The following is an 18843-nucleotide window of genomic DNA, read 5'->3' on the forward strand; positions in this document are numbered from 1 at the left end:
GGTGAATTATTCGTGTTTGGACAAAACATGTTCAGGACTCTAATTAGACTAAAACAGACATTTCATACCTCGAGTAATAAGCGCTGTTTATACTTACTCCGAGTGTTCCGAAGGTGTCGGGCCGTTTGGACCGGGTTCTCTTGCACACCTGCTTCTTGATCCAGCAGATCAGATACCAGGCCGCTTTGGGGCTGGGGACGATGTTGAACGGCGACGGCAGGGTGCCCCCTTCCTCAAAGTAACTCATCCACAGCTTGGTCCTGGCAAACTTCCACTCGATGTCCGCGTGGTCCTGCGAGAGCAACGAGAGGGCCTTTTGGGGAACTGCCAACCAACCGCGCAGATACGTTTAACCATTCCATTCTGACCTGAGATCAGATTCTAAAAATGTCTTCTACAGCCTGACAGTTTTCTGAAAAAGAATATGTTTCTCTGTCAGTCGTTCTTCGATTTTTCAAAAATACCTACAAGCTCGTAGCGCGACACTCGGTGGCGCACTATGAGCTTGTAGATCTGCTATTTTTCAATAGCTAAAGCATGACATGATGCTAACACCAAGAGGGGTTCCCTCCCCATATAAGGAGTTCCCAATGCAGCTATACGCCCAAATATAGAGTTGTGTCGCCATGACGAGGCGCAAACAAGCAGTGTTGTTTTGGTCGACTAAAACTAAAACTCAACACATGATGACTAAAACGAAGACTAAATATACTGACAATTTCGTCAACAAATTAAAAACTAGACTAAAATGTTAGGAAGGGACTAGTGGACAAGAGATCCAGTAGAAGTCATTTTACACTTGCTTGAAAATAGCAGATCTACAAGCTCACAACGCTTGTGAGCTTGTAGATCGGCTATTTTCGGCAAGTGTAACATCAGTCATAACGACGGCATCAAGGCCCGCCAAAATACATTTTAGTCGACTAAATCAACAGTAGCTTCAGTGGACTAAAATCGTATGACATTTCGTCGACTAAAACCATAGACTGACACTAAAACATTCCAGGTGACTTCAATGTGACTAAAACTAAATGAAAACTGTTCAAGAGACTCATATGGCTAAAACTACAATCTAGATGTTCTGCCAAAAACGACAACGACCGCAAACAAGTCAGCTCCACATACGGGGGCTCAAAAGGGGCACGCCCATATATGGGCAATGGGCATAAATGTGACCGAGTCCAGTGGTTTGATATACAAGGGGGCCATGGTCATTTTTCAGTTTTTTTACATATTATGAAACTACATACGCGGACACGCAATGTTATTCATTCAGTATTGATCATCAGGCAGCAGCATGCAACGGTAATGCAGTTACAAAGATTTAAACACAGTGCTAAACCACACATAGCTACATGTGCACTGAAATAAAGGGCAGAGAATGGACAAGTAAGATCCAACAGCATCATATCAAGTTAACAATAATGATGTTGTTGTGTTTAATATTGTGTCACAGAAACACTGCAACTAATATGGGCATGCTTGAGCTGGAGAACAAAGATAGCTACGGCCAATCCAAACGACTCTATGTAAATACGTGCAGGAATGTTCACACCCCCAATTACATTTTTTGCAATGTAATTACAACGACTTCATGACACTAAAACGACTTTCTGGTGGAATAAAAACACTCTTTAACATTCCAACTGTGTTAATGTGGCTAAAAACGAAAACCAGTATTTTGGTCTATTGTGCAGTTTCATTAGAGCCGACTTGTGGGTGAAAATACTGATGGCGGCGGTGCGTTTAGTTGGAAGAGTTCTCACGGCGATGTGCTGGTAGGAGTTGTTCATCATGGCGATGAGCATGTTCAGCAGCACCACCAGGGAGATGATGTTGTAGGTGCCGAACATGGTGGCGCCCACGAACTCCGTGAACTGGTGGTCCGCGTCCACGTTGGTCACGTACAGGCTGATGAGGCCGAAGATGGACCAGAAGAGAGACTGCAGGGTCTCAAACAGGCTGAGGAGGAGGACAGAGGAGGACACCGTTTATCAAGGTCACGGGTCCAGGGTACCCCCTGGACCCACACACACACACACACACACACACACACACACACACACACACACACAGAGAGACACACGACACACACTCACGTGGAGAAGGCATTGTTCTGCTCCACACAACGGATGCCTTTACATTTGCCTTTCTCGTCTGCAGCTTTGGTCTCGTAGTAGAAGTACAGCTGGTTCAGCCCATTAGCAAACGCCAGCAGAACCTGCAACCAAACCAACCACAGCAATGGTTAAAACCTTGGCCTTTCTGTGTGGAGTTTGCATGTTCTCCCCGTGTCCCCAAAAACATGCCGTAGTCCTGGTCTCTAAACTACCTCCCCCTGGCCAGCCGGGGCGCCTGATGGAGGGGAAAGGAACCGGTCGGAATAACGTGTTCCTTCCACACGCTACGTCCGGCCGGAGAAATTCCCCCCTGTCAGGTGAAAAGCAGCATCTTGGACTCCTCATGCATAGAAGGAAGCATGAGGTCAGTCCGCTGCCCCCCCCCCCCCCCAGGTTGGCAGAGGAAGTGTAGCGCCCAGGATTACATTAGATAATTGACACCGGGTGAAAAAATGGGTTGCAAAATCGTGGGATAAAAATTATAGGAGAAAGAAATAAGCAATGGTTAAAACCTTGGTTCTCAAGCTGTGGGTAATCAACAGACTATAACAGCTGCTCAGACACTGGTCAAATTATCACATGATATAAGAAGAAAGAGGCAAATATTTTGAAAAGAACCAATCTACAAGCTTGTAGATTTCCTATTTTCACAATAGCTATCTGTGGAACCGCTTCAATCAAACAAAATGGCTCAACTCCTACAATTCCGACAAGTGCTTGTCAGTGTGTGTGTGTGTGTGTGTGTGTGTGTGTGTGTGTGTGTGTGTGTGTGTGTGTGTGTGTGTGTGTGTGTGTGTTCTCGTTAAGACCAGATGTGGACACAGCATGACATGTAATACGCTCTGCTGGGAACAAGGATTATATTGGTTCAAGTTCAAGTTACGCAAAAAGCAATACCAAAATATAGTGCTCCCGGGGCCGTAGTGTGATGCATAAAAAACTGTGAATTAAAACAAAGCAATACAAATAAAACGACTCTTAAAATGAAGTGTAGATCACCAAAGTGCTAAAGTGTAAAACCGTCAGGTGGGTGGGGTGAGAAAAAAAAGCTCATTTCTAAAACGGTTAGTTACAAAATACTCAATAAACACGCATCTACAGTATATGACTACAGTATGTATAGTTGTATCACTGTTGCAACAACCTGTTTACATTGTTCTTGATTTCAGTTTTTCCTATTAGCGAGTGCACATTTTCCTCCTGTGTATGTGAAAGTGTGGTGCTCCGGAGGACAAGACCGGCCACAACCTCTCTGCCAATCCGGACCATTTCCGTTGGCGCCGTAAGTTGTGCCTTCGGTTTGCCGAGTGGGAGACTGTGGTTCGATCGCAACTGAACTACTGTGTGAATTACTACAAAAGGTCTTACTTAAATATACTTAATGAATTGCATTTTTATAGCGCTTTTCCAAGTGCTCAAAGCGCTTTACAATGGTCCATTCATTCACACATTGGGAGGTGAAGCGGCGAACAGTCACTTCCCACATTCACGCACCAATGGTGGCGAGCTCACACCGACCGACTAATTGGAGGCAATGTGGGGTTCAGTGTCTTGCCCAAGGACACTTCGACATGTGGACAGGAGGAGGAGCCGGGATTCGAACCGCCGACCCAGGGATCATTGGACGACCTGCTCTACCTCCTGAGCCACTTGGCAAATACTGTGACGCGTATAAGTACCGTCCATGCATTTGCATTGCAACCTCCTTGTTTGTGCATGAGGCAGTCACAGCCCACAGCCAGGGACTAATGTAATGTGGTTAAGAAGAGGCATGGTAATAATGGTCGAATAATGTCCTTGTGTAAGACAAGACCTGATGAGCAGGTCGGTGCTTTGTGTAGCAGTATCGTACCTAAGAGCCTCTGTCTGATGACCATGCAAAAAAAGCCTAATATCTTCCCCCAGGCAAGGGGAAATTTCCCTTTAGCCTAGTGGTAAAAATGTTGGCTTTCCATGTGGCAGACCAGGGTTCAAATAAAATCCCAGGCGTTACATTTGTATGGTTTCATCCAGTGTGTGAATGGGTGAATGTAAAGAAACGCTTCCATTTACCATGACATGTACCGTAATTTCCGGACTATAAGCCGCTACTTTTTTCCCATGCTTTGAACCCTGCAACCCTACAACGGTGCGGATAATCTATGGATTTTTACAGCTAACTAGGGGACCTTCTAAATCTATCTATATGGCCTTTATGCAGCTTATAGTCCAGTGCGGCTTGTATATGTACACATTTGGTTTTTCCCCTAAATTTAGCTGGTGCGGCTTATATTCAGGTGAGCTTTATAGTCCGGAAATTACGGTACGTAGATTGTGGACATTTTGTGTGCTTTTATACCAGGCAATAGATGAAGAGGAACTTGAGGATGTCCAGTAACATTCTGCCCAGGGAGATCTGCAGTGGGCCCAGGTGAGAGTTGGCCGTGAACAGAGAGATGAGGCGCAGGGAGCTGAAGATGTTTGCGATGGCGAACACGGCCTCCGCCACCAGGGTGGGATGCCACATCTCCCACTGGTTCCGTGGTTTGCAGCCGCTGTACTGGAGGTGATGAAACACACGCACAGGAAAGACATGTGTCCGCATTAAAGGCTCATACATACTCCAGTTTTTGGTGATAGCTTATCACCGCTGTGTAGTTTTTAAAGGGTTTGGAAAACTGCACCATTACGTCAGTCGCGGTGATGATCAGCTATCACCGCGGACACAGACCCATCTCTCTGTTTTTCCTATCAGACAAGTCTTTTCACTCTGAAGCTATCAACCCCGTTCACTGATTGGTCTAGAAGTTGGGTAAACCACAGGGAGGCGGGGTCAATCCTTAAGGACATCACCGCGAGTATGATGGCCTCAACTCTTATCACAGTTGTTTTAGGTGATAAGCTATCACCAAAAACTGTATGTATGAGCCTTTAGAGATCAGCGGTCGGCTCGCGAAAGGGCAAGGTCACGCGACCTTGCCCTTTTAGGGGCGAGATTGCTTCTCGCCCTCAGGGCGTCTTACTGGTAGAGTATGCTTAAAGTGTGCCAGAAGTGTACCTCCCAGCCCTGGCAGAGTAGTTCTGGAGTAGTTCCAACGGATTGTGTGACCCTGGTTTTTCCCTAATGGGACTGATCGAGGGTAGCTACTGGGACGGACGTAAGTCGGGACTTGATCACTCCCGGCTGGGTCGCCTGAGTGAGGGGTATGATGTTGCGAGACCCGAAACCCCGTTGACCTCGGGATACATCACTGAGGATACGTCCCATGGTGCATCCATGCGATGTTTTCTGTTATAAAGATGTATAACAATTATTCTTTTGTTTTTTTGTTACCTTGGTGTAGGCAACGATCTTCAGTGAGATGGTTGCCAGGTAGAGAGAGTTCATGACAAAGTCCATCAGGTTCCACCAGTCATGGATGTAGTCCTGGAAACCACCGTCCCACATCTGTTTGATCTCTGTCCAGATGAAACCTGGCGGGCAGACAGCACAACAATTCAATGACTCATTGGACACCTGTATATTGTTGCATTTGGGAACTACACACAAAAACACCAACTCTCACCCACTATTTTACTTAATAAAACGCTGTGTTGCCTTTTTATATTTCCTCGCATGAGTGCTGCTGTTTTAGCGCCCCACCTGCATTTAAAAATCACACCCATGTGAAGTGAAAAAACAAACTGTGCCAACAAAAACATTACATTCTCTTTATTGTTAATGGCATTTAATGTTTGTGTCAGGGACAAGATGACGTAAATGCTCCCTTCATTGTCAATGGCGTTTTTAAAACAAACTGAACTGTTTTTAGTTCAAACATTAAAACCTCAGGCGGAAAGAAATCTGGCGAATATTTGACTTTGATGTACAGTGTGGAATACTGGGTTTAATGTTCTTAACCCATTCTGGGCGGGAACCCCTTTTGGTGTTTTAAAGCATTATGTTATGCATTAGCTATTGAAAAAATAGCAGAACTACAAGCTCGCTATGAACTTGTAGGGTCTGCTATTTTTAAAAAATCGTGGAAAATGTGCAAATCTTTGAATATATACATATTACAGAGTGAACTTTTTAACTCAAATCTTTGCTTCCGGGGGGGGGGTCCCTGGAACAACATATTTACAGATGGGGGGTCAGCGGCCAATTACATAATATTTCTGGAGGTCCTTGACAAGAACAACGTTTGAGAACGACTGACATGGAAACATGGGGTTTTTCATAAAACGGTCAGGATTTAGAAGACATTTGTAGATAGTGTAACATTGCCGCATCGTCCTTACCCAGCACCCAGGGCAGGATCAGCCACTCCACGGCGGTGGGGGCGGGGCCCTGGCGGTCGGGCTCCGTGTGCACGATGTGCTGCGAGGCCAGCAGCAGCATGAAGAGGAAGGTCAGGTAGGACGCCGTGTGGCAGATGAACTTGATGAAGGGCTTGCGGATGAAGAGGCCGTAGCGGCTCTTGGGCGCCATGAGGTAGCAGAGGGCGAAGGCGGGGAACATCAGGCCGATGAACACGCAGGTGAGGAACTTCCCGGCCCAGTGGCGCCGCCGCCAGCCGGGGAACTCGTCGTACCAGCGCGACGCCAGCAGCTGCTGGCAGTTGGGCTGAGCCACGAACTGGGAACAAAGGGGGAGGAGAGAAGGGCATGATTAGCCTGGCATGATGGTTTCACTCCAGTTATTTTCTTTTCCACTTAAAGGAGCATTCAGTGATTTGGGTGATTTGGAAAACCCCCCCCGGTCTGCCCATGTAACAACAACAACATGTAACAACACACGCACTACAGTGGGGGGGGGGGGCACAACAGGCCAACAGCACGCACACCAAGGCCCGCCCACCGCTCGATCATGATTGGCGGAAGGCCCCTCTCATCCTGATTGGATGAAGGCTGGGCCATCTAGCCAAAAACGGAACCTAAGGTTTTTTGAACCCCCAGGGGTTAACTGGGGACAGGGAGGAACTCCTTATGTGGTCAGCACACTCTATAGTAGGGAGGATTATCACAACAAAACTAAAACAATAAGTGATATTTGAATTAAGTGAAATCACTGAATATACCTTTAATTGTTATTGAGTACTGTTGTACAAGGACAACAGTACAAAAAGAAAAAACAAAGCATGAGACAGAAAACAACTAAAAAATACATTGTCAATAGGCTGGATGAAGAGATTTTTATAGAACGTATCCTCTTGTAGTCTAAGTATGAATGTTTTCCATGACATACAATTCCTCAGTAATGTCCATCCAATGTTCTTTCGTTGGTGGGTCCTGTTGGTACCAGCGTCGTGTGATCGCTTTCTTACTCGTTGCTAAGAGGATCTTGATTAAATATTCATCATGTATTAGAAACTCTTCAGGGATACTTTCTTAACAAAAAGGTCTGAGGTATATTTAAAACAGAATGGTCTCCATCGTGGAGTGGATATAACACATTTTGTTCGACTAAATCAACTGTAGATTTAGTCGACTAAAATCATATGATATTTTGTCGACTAAAACATTCCGGGTGACTAAAATGTGACTGAAACTAAATGAAATCTATTGAAGAGACTATGACTAAAACTAAAATCAAAATTTGCTGCCAAAAACAACACTGCTCTCCAAGAGTCTCAGAGCCTCCACCGTCCAAACCTTCAACACTGCTCTCCAAACGCACCTCTTCAGTATGGCTTTGCCCAGCTACAGTAACTCCACCCCCCTTTCTCATCATGCAACAGAGGGTATGCAAATGCCCGTGACATCATCATCAAACCCGGAAGTTACGCAGGAACGCCCACTGAGTGGCAAAAAACTACTTTCTGGCCTTGACAGCCCATACATCCAAACAGAAGTCCAATCTGATTGCATTAAACAATGTTAAACAATGTTAAACTCACTTTGCCTGTTGCTTTGCCACTCGATGTGCCATTCACTTTAAGCATGCGCACACCCGCTATAGAGCGTCGCAGTCCCGCCCCATTTCAGGACGACGAGTGGCCCAGGAAATGATTCCATTCATTTTTTCCATAGGCTTTTCAAAAAGTATTCATATAAAGACTGTTACGCCGCGGACAAAGCCAACTCGGATCGTGACAAATCATGAGAACAAACACAATATTTTGTGCCGATCGAATAATTTGAAAGAAGAAAATAAAGGCAGGATACAACGTTTTTATAATAGATAAAAACGTTATTTGTTTTGTTTTTCTTCTTACTAATTATTTGATCGGCCCAAAACATTGCGTTTGTTGTCATGATTTGTCACGATCCGAGATGGCTTTGTCCGCGGCGTAACCGTCTTTAAATACCGTAAATACTTTTTGAAAAGCCTATGGAGAAGATGAATGGAGAATCATTTCCTGGGCCGCTCGTCGTTCTGAAAGGGGGGCGGGACTGCGACGCTCTATAGCAGATCTACTAATACATATATCGGTTATAGCTCAAATGTAAAATGACATGGATGCTTTCCCGGTTTCAATGGGTTAAGACAGGTTCTCACCTCGTGGCACATGCTTCACTGACAAGAAAAAAAGAGCTCAACAGAGACTGGATCCATACACGCTTCCAAAACCAACTCTGCGAGGAATGGTTCTAGACTCGACAGACTGTTGAACAAACACATTGTTGTCTTGCAGTCGTGATGATACTTCACTTAATGTCAGCCAGCCTGCAGTGCAGACCCATTCAATTCAGCCAAACACACATTGTAATTGGAGTTGTTTATCTATGTTGACAGTAACTAATGAGCTAAATGCTTTGCAATTGGAAATGCCATGTATAAGGTGGACACGGCCACGCACGCACACACACACACACACACACACACGCACACACACACACACGCACACACACACACACACACACACTACACCAAGTTGAAGTGTTGAGGACTTAGTAGCTAGCGCTTTCCCAACTAAGCACACACACACACACACACACACACACACACACACTCAACGCACGGACAGCCCATTACTTCCATGAGAGGGGGAGAGGTGGTGGAGCTTTAGCTGTAGCTACAGTTTGAGGGTCCAATGGAGTTAAGAGGTTTTGTCAGAAGCACTTTTCAATACTTTTCATACAGCACACAGACGTAAAGGATGTTCAAATAGCATTGATTTATGAAAATAAATAAATAAAAAAGAGCAAGAGACAGACAGAGCGACAGATAATGAATTTAGCCCCACGTGGCATATTAGTCTTACTAAAACCACACAATGTAAAGAAGGTAAATTCTGCACATACACACACACACACACACACGCTTGCACACACAAAACTGGTGGGTCAAACTGAACAACCAATAGTCAATTTGAAGCTATGATTCACTGCTTTGATATGAAATGGAGAAAAAAAAGAAATTCAAAAAAATCCAATGGCAGTCTACTAGTCAAATTTGGTCACAAATGGTGTGTAACACAACACCCTCCACAGTGTCCTGGCATCAGACAGAGCCGTGTCTCCGCAGGGTGCCTTGCACAGCCTGTGTTGTTACCATGGCAACTAAGCGGACTGGAGATCCCTGCATGCTGACGTCAGCGCTGAGAGGTTATAACAGCTCCCGTTATAGCCAAACACCGCGCACCGCCACTTCAACCCTGTACCTCAGTGCAGTGGCTCCCAAACCTTTTAGCCCAAAAGACCCAACCCTGTAACTCAGTGCAGTGGCTCCCAAAACCTTTTAACCCAAAAGACCCAACCCTGTACCTCAGTGCAGTGGCTCCCAAAACCTTTTAACCCAAAAGACCCAACCCTGTACCTCAGTGCAGTGGCTCCCAAAACCTTTTAACCCAAAAGACTCAACCCTGTGCCTCAGTGCAGTGGCTCCCAAAACCTTTTAACCCAAAAGACCCAACCCTGTACCTCAGTGCAGTGGCTCCCAAAACCTTTTAACCCAAAAGACTCAACCCTGTGCCTCAGTGCAGTGACTCCCAAAACCTTTTAACCCAAAAGACCCAACCCTGTGCCTCAGTGCAGTGGCTCCCAAAACCTTTTAACCCAAAAGACCCAACCCTGTACCTCAGTGCAGTGGCTCCCAAACCTTTTAGCCCAAACGACCCAACCCTGTGCCTCAGTGCAGTGGCTCCCAAACCTTTTAGCCCAAACGACCCAACCCTGTGCCTCAGTGCAGTGGCTCCCAAACCTTTTAGCCCAAACGACCCAACCCTGTGCCTCAGTGCAGTGGCTCCCAAACCTTTTAGCCCAAACGACCCAACCCTGTGCCTCAGTGCAGTGGCTCCCAAACCTTTTAGCTCAAGACCCAAACGAGAAATTAGACGTTTGCCCACGACCAGAACTAGTGAAAATAGAAGATCTCCAAGCTGCGAGCGAGCTTGTGGATGTACTATTTTCACTACCTTTTTTCTCTTTTTGAGTGGTGCAACCTGCACTCCAAGGAACAGCAATGTCCGTCCTAACCTATGTGACTATGTTTAGAGTACCAGTAGGGGCAAAACTGGTTCTGTTTCAGTGCCGGAAACAGAGAGAGAGATAGTGTTGCACTGTTGCCCGCTAATTACAGAGAGAGAGAGAGAGAGAGAGAGAGAGGCAGGTGGAGAGGGCTGTTGCACCACTCAGTTCACATGGGTGTGAACTGAGTGCTTTTTTTTAACGTGTTGGAATTGTTTTTTACTTTCTTTTGTTTAAACCTTGTTTTATGTTTGTAGGCTATATGGGGGTCTGGGGACCCCCAGGGTCCTTGAGGGAGTTCCAGGGGCTCCCCAGCTAAATGACACTTTGGAAATGATAGTTTGGAACCAACTGGAACCTGTAACTTTGACTTACGGTTCAAGATTTGCAATGCAGCAGAGGAATTTCTGTGGGATGTAGGGGGAGGCTATAACATGCATCCCACTGTGATGCAGCACAATTACAGTACATGATAGAGCAGCATTCCCCTCTTGTTTATGTTTTGTCTAAATCCTTGTTGTACTGTATCATTTTTTTTGTAAACGTAGGCTAGTTCCTAGTTGTCATCCTCGGGACCCCAAATGACACCCCCCCCTGCCTATCACAAATCGGCTTTGTGGGACACGCATGACAACAGTTTGTGTCATGTCTGTATGACCGGAGCTCTGGTCATCCTACTCTATGTATAGTAGTTGCAGATGCATGAGAGTGAGTTCTGAGAGACATCGATTAGAGTGAGAATGCCTCCTGCAGACGGACAGACAGACAAGTTGTAACCATGCTGTTCCAATGGCCATGCCTTCAAGACGAGGCTGAGCAAACACCTCCTCAGTGTGTGCACTGTAATCTCATTTAATCATCCTTCATGCTTTTAAACTTGATACACTGTGGTTAGATCTAGTTTTTTATCGTTTGAGGCTTTTATCACAAATTAAATCAGTTTTACCAGGACCTAGCGCGAGTGATACACGCTTTCATTACAACTCGCCTTGATTATTGTAATGCCCTCATGCCGGCATCACCCAAGCCTCCCTCTCTCGTCTTCAACTTGTTCAGAATGCTGCCGCACGACTTTTAACAGGAACCCGGAAATATGAACATAATTATCACTCCCGTTTTAGCTGCACTACACTGGCTCCCAGTACATTTTTAAATCTTTAAATGGATCAGCTGCAGTTTATGTTTCCGATCTTCCAAAACCACATGTTCCATCCGTCGTCAGGATCGGGATTCGAACACGCAACACACACTGTCAGGCTGGATTAGCAGCCTAGGTGCCCAGACCTCTATACGCCAGCCATTCGGCCTAACTGTTGTTGTCTTTCATGAGACATCAATGTCTGCCGATTGTCGAGAGATTTGAGACGAGTATTTTCACACCTTTCCCCCCGTTGAAAAAGCCAAGCATTAAAGCAATCTCTGCGAAAGGAGCACTTCAGGGGCCATTTTCAACAAATCCCGGTACTCATAAGACAGTATGTTGCCATTTCTGTCTATTTGATCCGTGTATCAGAGCAAAGAGAGAAAAAATGAAAAGTGACAGAAAACCCTTCAAAATCTCAAAGATCTCACCATGAGACGCCGATGGAGTTCCCTTTCTGCTTGTGGGGAATTTGAATATTCAAGACGCAGCCACTTTTCAATCTAAATGTTATACAGACTTAACCCATTCTGACCGGGCACCCATTTTGGTGTTAGCATCATGTCGTGCTTTAGCTATTGAAAAATAGCAGATCTACAAGCTCATATCGCGCCACCGAGTGGCGCGATACGAGCTTGTAGGTCTGCTATTTTTGAAAAATTCGAAGAACGACTGACATTTTTAGAATCTGATCTCAGGTCAGAATGGGTTAATCAGACCAGTGTGTGTCCCGTGGAAACCTCGTATGAATCTGATCTCAGGTCAGAATGGGTTAAGGTCCTTGCAGACTGGTGCCGTTTTTCCTGACAAAATGCCTGTAAAAATGTGAAGAACGCAGAGCTGTGTGCAGGGACTTTTACTGTGCATGTCGGGGAGCTATACGATCTGAAGCCTGAAGCCACGGGCGGTAAGAGGGAATTCTTCACACCCTGGTGCGTGCTTGCATGCGTGCGTGCGTGCAATTGTATGTGGCTCACATGTGTGCGCCTGTGCGTGCGCACACGTGTGCATGTATGTGGCTTGCATGCGTGTGTGTGTACAGTGATAAGAGACACAGAGTTGAGTTCTGTACAGAGGATTACACCTTATTGCCCCTTTCGTATAGGGTAGCGCTCTGCCGCTCTCCTCTCTCTCTCTCTCTCTCTCTTGTGACGTTATTTCAGGCTGATTCCCCCCCCCCCCCCTCCCCGGGGATCAATAATCAATAATCTAATCTCATCCAAACAGGTTGACAGGGTTCATTGTCTGTGATCGGCAAAATGAATAGAATCAAATAAAAACTTTTTTGCTCAGCACACAATCACCTCATGACTCACACAGCAGCAGCACTCATAAGATAGTCGGCGCTATTCACAGCCCATCTACAGTCCCATGGTCACACCATGAACCACGCCAATTACAGGACCTGGAGTGTTTATTTCTTACACTTGTCTCGCCCGCCCGCCCGCGTAAATTATCACAATAGATTAGAGCAGAAATGCCCCCCGCAGAGACACAAGTAGGTGGAAGCAAAAAATAGCCTTTGGAAAAACAAAGTGTTCACTTAAACCTTCCATGCAGGAAGCAAAGCCCCATGCGGGCCTAAAGATCTTACGTCACGGACACAGAAACATTAAGTATGTTGGTGAAAACAATGGCCCTGTGCCGTGCCGTGCTACACCATGGTGCTCAACCTTTTCTGGATCAGGGCCCAAGAAAGTGTTCGCAGCACACACGGGCTCAGGGGTAGAGTGGACGGATTTTAACCCAGTTCGAACCCTGTGGGCTCCCATCCAGAGTTAGTGTCGAAGTGTCCTTGAGCAAGACACTGACACCCTAATTGCTCCTGATGTGCTGGTGGTTGGTGCCTTGCATGGTTTCCTCTGCCATCGGTGTATGGATGTTTGTGTCTGAATGGGTGAATGTAAATGCACAAGCTATATGTAAAGCGCCTTGGATATAAAGGCACTATATAAATGCACCATTTACCACCCATCTGAGCACTTGAGAATCAGTGCTACACCACTCCGTTCACTTCTCACCATCCTGCCAGTCTTCAAAAGCGCCTTGAGTTCTGTCTTCTTCTTTTCATTTTCACATTAAGCACGGTTTTGGACCCCAGGATGAATAGCTGCTGTTATCGTAGTAGCTAATGGTGATCCAAATAAACAATAGTCTGCAAGCACGACAATAGTTTGGCCTGCAGCTCACCGAGGTGATGTCATCGCACCAAACAGAAGGCCGATTGACTTTGGGTTGAAACAAATGCTAATGAGGATTGGCGTCTGTGTGGATATTTATCATTTGAAAAGGGCAGCCGGGTGGATTTTCTGCTCACTTCGTGCAGCCTCTGTCCTCCATCAAAGTGACAGAGCGATCGAAGTGTCGCCATAGACGGAGGCGAGGGCACAAAGAAAACAAAAAAAAACAAGCCCAAAACAAACGCAACCCGCCAATATTTACAAGCAACCTCCAGTGGAAACCATCTAACATTAAAAATGTAATGGATTGGACCGGAGGTACGGATTGAATAACACCCAAAAACTCACACCATAAAGGACAGTATACAAATTACAAATGACACAAAACCGATAGACAGATAAAAACGGTCAGACCTTCTATACCACTCGTGCCAGCATATGCCGTGCGTGCGTATGTGGTGTGCGTATGTGCCGGTGTGCGTGCCTTAGAGTATATGAATAGAGATGGCACCGGATTTCTCCTCCCATCCACCAGTTGCTCAAAAGCACATGAGGCAACTCTGTTCCTATACCTTTCGGGTAGGAACAGAGTGCATTCTGGGATGGATTGGACCAAACTCAAGAACGCGCTGGCCGTTGACTATCATTGCACGCGTTCACGTATGAAACAGCGGTCACGTGTCATCAATGACAGTCAAGGGACCAAGCGCGTTCATGAGTTTGGCCCAGCGCTGCAATACCAAAATTCGGCCACTATGTCCATTTCGCCTCAGGGTTTCCTCCGGGTATACCTGTCTCTAATTCATATATACTCTAAGGTGCGTGCGTGTGTCTGTGTCTGCTGTGTGCGTGCATGTGTCTGTGTCTGCTGTGTGCGTGTGCGTGCATGTGTCTGTGTCTGCTGTGTGCGTGTGCGTGCATGTGTCTGTGTCTGCTGTGTGCGTGTGCGTGCATGTGTCTGAAATGGCAGTGAGATGTGAATTGTGAAGATAAACTGTGCAGTCGCTTCTGACAACACTTCTTGCACGTCCTCCGGGGTGGGGTGGGGTGGTGATGGTGCTGTACATGCCACCCCACCCCGTCAACCAGCCCCTGTTGGCTGGCAGCAGCAGCAGCAGCAGCGATGTCATAAATAGACAAGCCTCTGAGAAGTACATCTGTGCTGATTGATGGCAGCTGGTGCTGGCAACGCAGAGCCCCGGCCAGATAGACGGAAAAATGAATTCCGAGCGCGTTGGTTCTCCTGGGGGGGCATTCTGTCTGCGCCTCCTCGTCGCTCAGTGAGCCATGAGCTGTTCGCTGTCGGGGAATGAAACCTTGTGTCTCCAAATTTATCTTTTTGATTTTCCCTTCATAAATGTATTGCCCTGGTTCGTCATACAAGAGAGCCACACAAAATAAGCAGTGCAAATAGCTCAGTAGCTTGTAGACACTTTTTTGTTTTTGTTTTAACAAGCATGTCCATGACCATGAAATATAATTATAGCATGTTCATGAACCATAATGCTCTCTACATTGTTTGAGGAATTGATAGTTGAGGGATTAGGTTGCCTTTGAACACGCAAACACTTGAACATCACACATTTAATGTGTTACTTTTACAGATGGCAGACGACTATTTTTGAACATTTTTGGACATACAAGGTTTCCACCCAATCTCGATGATATCCAGTGGAATAACTCGGCTGCATAATATCTCTTTAACCCAACGTGATACTCGCCTGAGGGAACACTTCTATTCCATTTATACATTTTGTCATCGTTATTGATTTATCAGAGCTCTGTGCCTAGATATTGATGCTTTCTGGTGACACCTGAATTCAATTTAGGGGCAAAAAGAACTAGTGTAGAAACAATTTGGAGATTTAAACCGGGGGCGTAGTGGATGGAGGGGGGGAGCGCATCCTAAGAAAAAGATTGTAGTTTGGTTATTGATTAAACACTTGAACCTCAGCATCCATATTCTGGGAGGAACACAAGATAAGATATTTGGTGTACAATGAGGAAAAAGTGGTATATTATACCACATAATATGATTCAGTCTTTGTTTTACCAGAGAAGATCTCAGGCAAGCCACTGAGTGGCTGAGCTGTATTCGGGCTGATTCGGGCTGGACAGTGGACACCTGTGTTGCACTTTAGTATAGTATCCTACCTGCCGTATCTGAAAATGTGTCTTATTGAAAAATTAGGGATCTAATTCACGCCAGCATTTTTTTAATTTGAGCTCTTATTTTGAAAAGCCGCCATTTCCGGTCAGCTACTGTAGCAGTAGACCTAAACTGGGAATCTATACACGGAGCTGGGCAGGCCTTGTTGACAATGTGAATCCAGACCGGAGCTCTGGGGAGCTCCACATCGTCGGCTCTGCGCCGTCAAAGAAACGTTGTTTTGACCAACAATGAGATACAGGCGATTGAAAGAAATGGATAGAATGGATTATTATGGCGACGGCGATCTAAGATGGACGATCCAGTGCTGTGCTCACAACACAGCTAGCTAACCGGCTAACGTGAGTAGCATTATCGGTCGCTCGATCGAATGCACTATAAAAGCGCAATTGCCGAAGGGCTTCGGCAATGGCGGTATAAGTGTTTAACAAGCATGTCCATGGAATATAATTATACAGTATCTCATATAGTTGTTGAACAATCACGGACAAATCTCGATCATGAACCATAATGCTCTGTACATTGTTTGAGGAATTGATAGTTAAGTGCAGGGATTAGGTTGCCCTTAAGCCGTGGACACACTAGAACGATTTAAAACCGTGAAAGGCTTCGACATCACACATTTAACGAGTGACTTTTACAGATGGCAGTCGTTGGCAGGCTCCCTCCATCATACTGCCGGACGCACACAGACTTGCCAATGAGCAACAAATGGGCTATACAGATTCCAGGTTCAAAAATCGAATATGTTTGATTATAATTGTGACAGGAGGTGGTCGATCAGCAGGCGAAGGATTTGAATCCTAAGACCCCCTGTACTATAAGATAACATGTGCTGACTGTCCAGTTAATTTGCAGACCAGTAGAGATATTGAATATCAGTCACCGTGGCCACTGGTGTTTTAATCAGGGTTTAAATCTTGTGTGTGTGTTCTCTGCATTAGTCTGTCAAATAAATTGATTGCTAAATCAATTACTGTGGTTTATAAAAGCAGTGAATGGTGTAGGGCCAAAAGACATGTCTGATGCTGCATCATGAACCGCCGAGACGTCTCATCATCCAAACTCTTCTCCCTTCTGGCTCCAAAACTATGGAACGCACTTCCCATCACAACCAGAACTGCAGCCTCACTAGTCCCAATGTTCCGCCGTAGTCTGAAAACCCACCTCTTCAGACTCCACCGTAGCACTTGCCCTATAGCCCCGACGACCTCACAGGCGTATGCAAAGGCTCAACTTATGTAACTTAGATAGCATTTTATGTAGACGTATAGATAGCACTTTATGTAGACCTATAGCATTTCATGTAGACATAGCACGATATAGTATATATGCATAATTGCACATAGTTTCATTATACACTGTAGATATCCCACTGTTACGTTCTCAGCTTACGTATATGATTCATGATAACTACTTGTTTACATTGCCATGCTTTTTGTTCTTGCTTAATGTAAGTCACTCTGGATTAAGAGCGTCTGCTATAAATGCCTAAATTGTAAACTGTAAATCTGGGTCTACTTTCTGTGCCCAGAATCAGCGTTTTAACACATCTGGCTCAAACTCCCAGAAGATATCCCTAAAGGGCCTTGCCAACGTGAAGCGAGGAACGCGGGCGTTGTTGCCTGGATCAACCACAGGTCTCCTCCAGGTCTGTTGAAGAAGGGGCGCAACAACGCAAGCGTAAAAAAAAAAAAGCTAAACAGAATCCAGGTCTGGCGTGTGCACGTAACGAGCACGCACGCAACAAATTCACGGTACCGCGCTCACGTAAATACGCTTGGCGTCGTCGCACACCGCGACTTCTCCGAGCAAAAAACGCCAGGTCTCGTTGAAAATGAACTATATGCGCGTTTTGTCGCTCACCGTTTGCAAGACCCTTTGCGAGCCCACTTTTAGAAGCACTTTTGTAAACAGCTATATATAGCCAGCCTGGGCCACAGTATCTACCTCTTTCTGGTGATACTTGATGGCCAGCTTGAGCCTGGCCAGGTCATTGTTGTCCTCTTCCTCCAGCAGGTTGATGTCGTCTCTGAAGTTGAGGATCATCTCCAGCTCCCTGGAGCTCCTGGTCTGGTCCAGAAGGTCCTTGGCAAACTGCTTACACTGCTGAGACAGCTCCTCATACTCTGACTTGAACTCGTTCTCCACCTGGAAGAACCACAGAGGAGACAAGATAAGAGAATAGCTGACTGAACTGAATGGAGGAAGATTGGTTTAGATTTTCTTTTTCCTCAGTTATTTCCCCAGGTCACTGTTTGCATAATTATCTCTCTCTGTGGATAGTATGTAGATCTGTTGAAAGTAGCAGATCTACAAGCTACCAAACATAGAAATTACTTCTACTACTGGATCTCTTCTCCATTAGTCCATCTTTAACATTTTAGTATAGTTTTGACAAAAATTGTCATTGTCAGTTTTAGTATTCGTAGCTTAGTTTTTAATTGAATAGTGTTGAATAGTGTTAGCTATCTAGCCATACTGTATATCTCGTGTTGTGTTTATAGCAGACTCCTCACTCAAATGTGCACTTTGCAGTTTGGGGCAACTCCAAAGCAAACTCCACATGTCCCAACATTGTATTTACCTGCCAGTGTCGGATCTTTGGTTAGACTGGCATATTCGCCGATACCGATATGACCAAATAAGGGCCGATCCGATACTTTTACGATACCGATACAGTATCGGGACATATCTAATAAAAAGGTAGTCGACGAACATTTGTGTTGACAAAATCAACACTAGTCTGTTCTCTATGACTGCAGTTAGTTATTTAAATGTGATGATTGGTCACCGTTGGTCCATGATTGGTCACCGTTGGTCTATGTTACAGTACATCCTGTATTTACTACTGTACATTAC

The 18843-nt window shown here is 45.5% G+C and overlaps 1 protein-coding gene across 1 annotated transcript in view; it reads right to left on the bottom strand.

Annotated features, from left to right (window-relative positions):
- The window catches only part of LOC308327500 (short transient receptor potential channel 4-like), a gene marked incomplete at its 3' end in the record, with an annotated part of 63791 nt that overhangs the window by 6624 nt on the left and 38324 nt on the right, over positions 1-18843 (bottom strand). Inside the window, exons 6-12 of the mRNA XM_080781022.1 lie at positions 17932-18132; positions 6381-6717; positions 5434-5573; positions 4459-4659; positions 2100-2221; positions 1767-1962; positions 98-292 (exon numbers count right to left, since the gene is read on the bottom strand). Coding sequence (XP_080637148.1) covers positions 98-292; positions 1767-1962; positions 2100-2221; positions 4459-4659; positions 5434-5573; positions 6381-6717; positions 17932-18132 — 1392 coding nt within the window. The remainder of the gene's footprint in view (positions 1-97; positions 293-1766; positions 1963-2099; positions 2222-4458; positions 4660-5433; positions 5574-6380; positions 6718-17931; positions 18133-18843) is intronic.

Source organism: Protomyctophum bolini (assembly GCF_963924005.1).
Source record: "Protomyctophum bolini genome assembly, chromosome: 13".
Taxonomy (NCBI): Eukaryota; Metazoa; Chordata; class Actinopteri; order Myctophiformes; family Myctophidae; genus Protomyctophum; species Protomyctophum bolini.